Source organism: Lonchura striata, chromosome 35 (assembly GCF_050655825.1).
Source record: "Lonchura striata isolate lonStrDom1 chromosome 35, ASM5065582v1, whole genome shotgun sequence".
NCBI classification, from domain to species: domain Eukaryota; kingdom Metazoa; phylum Chordata; class Aves; order Passeriformes; family Estrildidae; genus Lonchura; species Lonchura striata.
In genome coordinates, this window is record NC_140737.1 from 770,001 (window position 1) to 777,346 (window position 7,346).

The 7,346-nt window shown below is 46.4% G+C and overlaps 1 protein-coding gene across 1 annotated transcript in view; it reads left to right on the top strand.

The window, feature by feature from the left end:
* Positions 1-6,838, top strand: part of LOC110481111 (E3 ubiquitin-protein ligase TRIM7) — a 22,012-nt gene extending 15,174 nt beyond the window's left edge. The window contains exons 4-7 of the mRNA XM_077788963.2: positions 1,396-1,418; positions 1,525-1,640; positions 1,932-1,964; positions 4,823-6,838. Of these exons, the coding sequence (XP_077645089.2) occupies positions 1,396-1,418; positions 1,525-1,640; positions 1,932-1,964; positions 4,823-5,349 (699 nt within the window). The 3' untranslated portion in view covers positions 5,350-6,838. The remainder of the gene's footprint in view (positions 1-1,395; positions 1,419-1,524; positions 1,641-1,931; positions 1,965-4,822) is intronic.
* Positions 6,839-7,346: the final 508 nt, after the last annotated feature.

Sequence of the window (7,346 nt, forward strand, 5' to 3'; positions counted from 1 at the left end):
AATTTATGGGGATAAAAAAAGTCCTTTTTATGGGGTGGAAAAGGTTCCATGGATCTAGGATGGGTCAAAATATGTATTTATTAATTGGGGCAATAAACGTATTGGGGCAAAAAATAATTCTATTTAACGGGGTGAAAAATTCAATTTTTTTATACAAAAATATCTTTATGGGGACCAAAAAAATTCCATTTATGGGGATAAAAAAGTCCTTTTTATGGGGTGGAAAACGTTCCATTGGTCGAGGTGAGAGTTTCCATTTATGGGTCAAAATTTTTTATTTATTTATCGGAGCAATAAACGCATTGGGGATAAAAATAATTCTATTTAACGGGGTGAAAAATTCAAATTTTTTAATACAAAAATATCTTTACGGGGACCAAAAAAATTCCATTTATGGGGATAAAAAAGTCCTTTTTATGGGGTGGAAAAGGTTCCATGGATCTAGGATGGGTCAAAATATTTATTTATTTATCGGAGCAATAAACATATTGGGGAAAAAAAATAATTCTATTTAATGGGGTGAAAAATTCAATTTTTTTAATACAAAAATATCTTTATGGGGACCAAAAAAATTCAATTTATGGGGATAAAAAAGTCCTTTTTATGGGGTGGAAAACGTTCCATTGGTCGAGGTGAGAGTTTCCATTTATGGGTCAAAATTTTTTATTTATTTATCGGAGCAATAAACGCATTGGGGATAAAAATAATTCTATTTAACGGGGTGAAAAATTCAAATTTTTTAATACAAAAATATCTTTATGGGGACCAAAAAAATTCAATTTTTGGGGATAAAAATTCCTGGTTATGGGGTGGAAAAGGTTCCATGGATCTAGGATGGGTCGAAATATTTATTTATTAATTGGGGCAATAAACGCATTGGGGAAAAAAAATAATTCTATTTAACGGGGTGAAAAATTCAATTTTTTTAATACAAAAATATCTTTACGGGGACCAAAAAAATTCCATTTATGGGGATAAAAAAGTCCTTTTTATGGGGTGGAAAACGTTCCATTGGTTGAGGTGAGAGTTTCCATTTATGGGTCAAAATTTTTATTTATTTATCGGAGCAATAAACGCATTGGGGCAAAAAATAATTCTATTTAACGGGGTGAAAAATTCAAATTTTTTATACAAAAATATCTTTACGGGGACCAAAAAAATTCCATTTATGGGGATAAAAAAGTCCTTTTTATGGGGTGGAAAACGTTCCATTGGTCGAGGTGAGAGTTTCCATTTATGGGTCAAAATTTTTATTTATTTATCGGAGCAATAAACGCATTGGGGATAAAAATAATTCTATTTAACGGGGTGAAAAATTCAAGTTTTTAATACAAAAATATCTTTAAAAAATGCCGATCCTGACGAATTCCTTATTTTTTTTTCCCCTTTTTCCAGGGCGTCGTCCCGGCTGGCGGCGGGTGAGTGATCTGGGTGAATTCGGACGCTCTGGTGGTGGGTGGAGCTGGTGATTCCGATGGAAAATTCCTTAATTTTGAATCCCTGCATCCCAAAAATTCCCTGCAGCTTGGAGAGCTGGATGTTCCTCAAACCCGAGCCCGGCTTTTCCGAGCTGGAGAAGAAACTCAAGAGTTTTTCCCAGAAGAGCGCCGTGCTCAAGGAAGTGCTGTTGGAATTTAAGGGTGAGCACGATCAGAGCCTTCCTGGAAAAAATAAAAAAAATGGGAAAAAATTAAGGATTTGACTAAAAATTTACCAAAAAAAAAGATTTCTAGATCCCACGTGGAAATCCACAATAAAATCGGAGGTGGGATGGTTGGGAGAGCTCCGGGTTGTTTGAGCGTCGCTCGTTGAGGGAGGGAAGAGGTGGAAAAGCGATTTCCTTGGGAATTCGAGGGTGGAAATGTGGAGTAGGGATCATTCCAATGTTTCGGGGAGTTTTGGGATTGAATTCCTTCCTTCTCTTCCCGCAGAAAACCTGCGCTTTGAGCTGGAGAACGACACAGGTGAGGCCCAGCGGGGTTGGGACAAAACCTCTTATTTATTTTTTTTTTCCCCCAGGGGTTTGGTTGGGATTTGAGGCTCTTTTCCAAGAGATAATGTGGGAATTCCCTCGGGATTGGCGGATACGGAGGCTCTGACCTCCCTTTTCAGGTGGGAATTCCCAGGTTGGGGCTTTCCAAGATGCTACAGCTCACCCGGATCCTTAATTTTTTTTTGGTTTGGGGGAAATTTTGGGATCAAACCACGTCGCGATTCCGTGCCGGGCTCATCCGAGTGGCAACTCGCCAATCCGATCCTGGTTTGGGGCAAATTTTGGGATCAGTCCTGGTTCGGGGGAAATTTTGGGATCAATCCTGGGTCGGGGCCAATTTTGGGATCAAACCACGCTGCGATTCCATGCCGGGCTCATCCGAGTGGCAACTCGCCAATCCAATCCTGGTTTGGGGCAAATTTTGGGATCAATCCTGGTTTGGGGCAAATTTTGGGATCAAACCACGCTGCGATTCCGTGCCGGGCTCATCCGAGGGACAACTCGCTGATCCAATCCTGGTTCGGGACAAATTTTGGGATCAAACCACACCGGGTTTATCTGAGGGCTCGACCAACCGAGTCACAACTCGCCGATCCAATCCTGGTTTGGGGCAAATCCAATCCTGGTTCGGGGCAAATTTTGGGATCAAACCACGCCGGGCTCATCCAAGTTGCAACTCGCCGATCCAATCCTGGCTCGGGGCAAATCCAATCCTGGTTTGGGGCAAATTTTGGGATCAAACCACGTCGCGATTCCGTGCCGGGCTCATCCAAGTTGCAACTCGCCGATCCAATCCTGGCTCGGGGCAAATCCAATCCTGGTTTGGGGCAAATTTTGGGATCAATCCTGGTTCGGGGCAAATTTTGGGATCAAACCACGCCGGGCTCATCCAAGTTGCAACTCGCCGATCCAATCCTGGCTCGGGGCAAATCCAATCCTGGTTCGGGGCAAATTTTGGGATCAAACCACGCCGGGTTTATCCGAGGGTGTGACCAACCGAGTCACAACTCGCCAATCCAATCCTGGTTTGGGGCAAATCCAATCCTGGCTCGGGGCAAATCCAATCCTGGTTCGGGGCAAATTTTGGGATCAAACCACGTCGCGATTCCGTGCCGGGCTCATCCAAGTCACAACTCGCCGATCCAATCCTGGTTCGGGGCAAATTTTGGGATCAAACCACACCAGGCTCATCCGAGTTGCAACTCGCTGATCCAATCCTGGCTCGGGGAAATCCAATCCTGGTTTGGGGCAAATCCAATCCTGGTTTGGGGCAAATTTTGGGATCAAACCACGTCGCGATTCCGTGCCGGGCTCATCCGAGTGACAACTCACTGATCCAATCCTGGCTCGGGGCAAATTTTGGGATCAATCCTGGTTCGGGGCAAATTTTGGGATCAAACCACGCCGGGCTCATCCAAGTTGCAACTCGCTGATCCAATCCTGGCTTGGGGCAAATCCAATCCTGGCTCGGGGCAAATCCAATCCTGGTTCGGGGCAAATCCAGTCCTGGTTTGGGGCAAATCCAATCCTGGCTTGGGGCAAATCCAGTCCTGGTTTGGGGCAAATCCAATCCTGGTTTGGGGCAAATCCAATCCTGGTTTGGGGCAAATTTTGGGATCAATCCTGGTTCGGGGCAAATTTTGGGATCAAACCACGCTGGGCTCATCCGAGTCACAACTCGCCGATCCAATCCTGGTTCGGGGCAAATCCAATCCTGGTTTGGGGCAAATTTTGGGATCAAACCACGCCGGGCTCATCCAAGTCACAACTCGCCAATCCAATCCTGGTTTGGGGCAAATTTTGGGATCAGTCCTGGTTCGGGGCCAATTTTGGGATCAAACCACGCCGGGCTCATCCGAGTGGCAACTCGCTGATCCAATCCTGGCTTGGGGCAAATCCAATCCTGGCTTGGGGCAAATTTTGGGATCAATGCTGGTTCGGGGCCAATTTTGGGATCAAACCACGCCGCGATTCTGTGCCGGGCTCATCCAAGTCACAACTCGCTGATCCAATCCTGGTTCGGGGCAAATCCAATCCTGGTTTGGGGCAAATTTTGGGATCAATCCTGGTTCAGGGCAAATTTTGGGATCAAACCATGCCGGGCTCATCCAAGTTGCAACTCCCCAATCCAATCCTGGTTCGGGGCAAATTTTGGGATCAAACCACGCTGGGCTCATCCGAGTCGCAACTCCCCAATCCAATCCTGGTTCGGGGCAAATCCAATCCTGGTTTGGGGCAAATCCAATCCTGGTTCGGGGCAAATCCAATCCTGGTTTGGGGCAAATCCAATCCTGGTTTGTGGCAAATTTTGGGATCAAACCACGTCGCGATTCCGTTCCGGGCTCATCCAAATCGCAACTCGCCGATCCAGTCCTGGTTCGGGGCAAATCCAATCCTGGTTCGGGGCAAATTTTGGGATCAAACCACGTCGCGATTCCGTGCCAGGCTCATCCGAGTGGCAACTCGCCGATCCGATCCTGGTTTGGGGCAAATTTTGGGATCAATCCTGGTTTGGGGCAAATTTTGGGATCAATCCTGGTTCGGGGCAAATTTTGGGATCAAACCACGCCGGGCTCATCCGAGTCGCAACTCGCCAATCCAATCCTGGTTCGGGGCAAATCCAATCCTGGTTCGGGGCAAATTTTGGGATCAACCCCCACGTGGTTGGGATAACGATCCCGACGTTGCCGCTGGGGCGCAAACCACGCCGTCCTCATCCGATGGCGCGACCGTCCGAGCCGCAACTCGCTGATCCCGTGGCGACAAACTCCTCCTGATTTTTTAATATTTAATTTTTAATTTTTCGTTGGTTTTTCCCCCCCAATCCAGCTGAGCTCTGCCTGGACCCCGACACCGCCAACCCATACCTGGTGCTGTCGGAGGACAAACGGAGCGTCCGTCTCCGCGGGGCGCCCCAGGAACTCCCTCCTCACCCCAAACGCTTCGACTACGCCTTCTGCGTCCTGACCTCCGAGGGATTCTCCGCCGGACGCCACTACTGGGAGGTTGAGGTGGGAGACGGGGAGAGCTGGGTGCTGGGAGCCGCCCGCGAGTCCGTGCGCCGCAAGGAGAAAGTCGACTTCGCCCCCGAGGAAGGCATTTGGGCGGTGGGCCTCAACTGGAAGGGCAAAAATTGGGATCAATACCAGGCCTTCACCTCCCCGGAGACGCCGCTGTCGCTCTGCGAGCGGCCGCGCAAGGTCGGGGTGTACCTGGACTACGAGGGCGGGTGGGTGGCGTTCTACAACGCCGACAGCATGGCGCCCATCTTCACCTTCACCGCCGCCTTTTCCGAGAGGATTTTCCCATTTTTTTGGCTCTTCTACGTCGGCTCCTCGTTGTCCCTCTGCAACTGAGCCCGCCGCGCTCGCTGGTGGTGTGTGTCCACCCCTCTTCTCTCTTTCTCCATCCTTAAATTTTCCTTTTGCTTCCCAAATCCCATCCGCGGCTGTTTTGTTGGATTTTTTGGGGTTTTTTCTCTTTTTTCCCCCCTGTTGCAGTTCAAAATTTGGAGGTTTTTTTCCCCCCTCCCTCAAAATCTTCCTCGCGGAGGGGTGGAGTTGGTTGGGAGGCATGGGCTCGACTTGAGCATCCTCCTCGTTGTTAATTCCCAATTTAATTTTTGTGGGTTTTTTTTTGGAGTTGGAGCCAAGTTAATTTTTAATCTCTTTCTCTTTCTCCATCCTTAAATTTTCCTTTTGCTTCCCAAATCCCACCCGCGGCTGTTTTGTTGGATTTTTTGGGGTTTTTTCTCTTTTTTCCCCCCTGTTGCAGTTCAAAATTTGGAGTTTTTTTTTCCCCCCCTCAAAATCTTCCTCGCGGAGGGGTGGAGGTGGTTGGGAGGCGTGGTCTCAACTTGAGCATCCTCCTCTTCCTTAATTCCCACTTTAATTTTTGTGGGGTTTTTTTTGGAGTTGGAGCCAAGTTAATTTTTAATCTCTTTCTCTTTCTCCATCCTTAAATTTTCCTTTTGCTTCCCAAATCCCACCCGCGGCTGTTTTGTTGGATTTTTTGGGGTTTTTTCTCTTTTTTCTCCCCCTGTTGCAGTTCAAAATTTGGAGTTTTTTTCCCCCCTCCCTCAAAATCTTCCTCGCGGAGGGGTGGAGTTGGTTGGGAGGCGTGGGCTCGACTGGAGCATCCTCCTCGTTAATTCCCAATTTAATTTTTGTGGGTTTTTTTGTTTGGAGTTGGAGCCAAGTTAATTTTTCCGGTTTTTTTTTGTTTGGAGTTGGAGCCAAGTTAATTTTTCCGGGTTTTTTTTTTTGTTTGGAGTTGGAGCCAAGTTAATTTTTCCAGTTTTTTTTTTTTTTTGGAGTTGGAGCCAAGTTAATTTTTCCGGGTTTTTTTTTTTGTTTGGACTTGGAGCCAAGTTAATTTTTCCGGGTTTTTTTTTTTTGTTTGGAGTTGGAGCCAAGTTAATTTTTCCAGGTTTTTCTTTTTGGAGTTGGAGCCAAGTTAATTTTTCCAGGTTTTTTTTTTTTTTGGAGTTGGAGCCAAGTTAATTTTTCCAGGTTTTTTTTTTTGGAGTTGGAGCCAAGTTAATTTTTCCAGTTTTTTTTTTTTTGGAGTTGGAGCCAAGTTAATTATTCCGGTTTTTTTTTTTTGTTTGGAGTTGGAGCCAAGTTAATTATTCCGGGTTTTTTTTTTTTTTTTTTGGAGTTGGAGCCAAGTTAATTTTTCCGGTTTTTTGTTTTTTTTGGAGCCCCGTTGGAATAGGGAAAAGCTGATCCCATCCTAATTTCAAATAGTAGCCAAAGCTTTTTTTCCACCCTAAAATATGGAGAGGAGAGGGATGTTGTCCCCGTCCCCCCAAAATTTTGGCTTTGCGAAACCATCCCGCCTCACCCCATCCTTGGGGAAAGGCCCAAACCCATCCCCAAATTTCCTCGATTTCCCCTTAATTTCTCTCCCCTATTCCCCAAATTTCCCCTTTTTTTACCCCCTCACCTCCCCCATTTTCCCCTCTCACCCCCCCAAATTCTGAACCCCACCCCCGATATTCCGAAATCCCAACAAAAGTGGGATGAGGATATTTGGGATCACCTGAAATCCGGGCTGAGGGTGATATTTTTTTGGTTTTGGGGGTGATTTTTGGGGGGTTTTTCTGTGTTTTAGGTGTGATCTCGCGCTTGCCCGCTCCCCTTGTGCCCCCCCTGCTGCTGTTGGTGTCCTTTGCCCTGTCACTGTTAGTGGGGAAATAAAAGTTGCTGTGCAAAAACAAAAAAAAATAATCTTAAAACACAATAATTTAATAATTTTGTGTGTGTGGGGGGGGTTTGGTGCTGGGAGAAGAAATAATCACAATAATTTAATAATTTTGTGGGGGGGGTTTGGTGCTGGGATAAAAAATAAT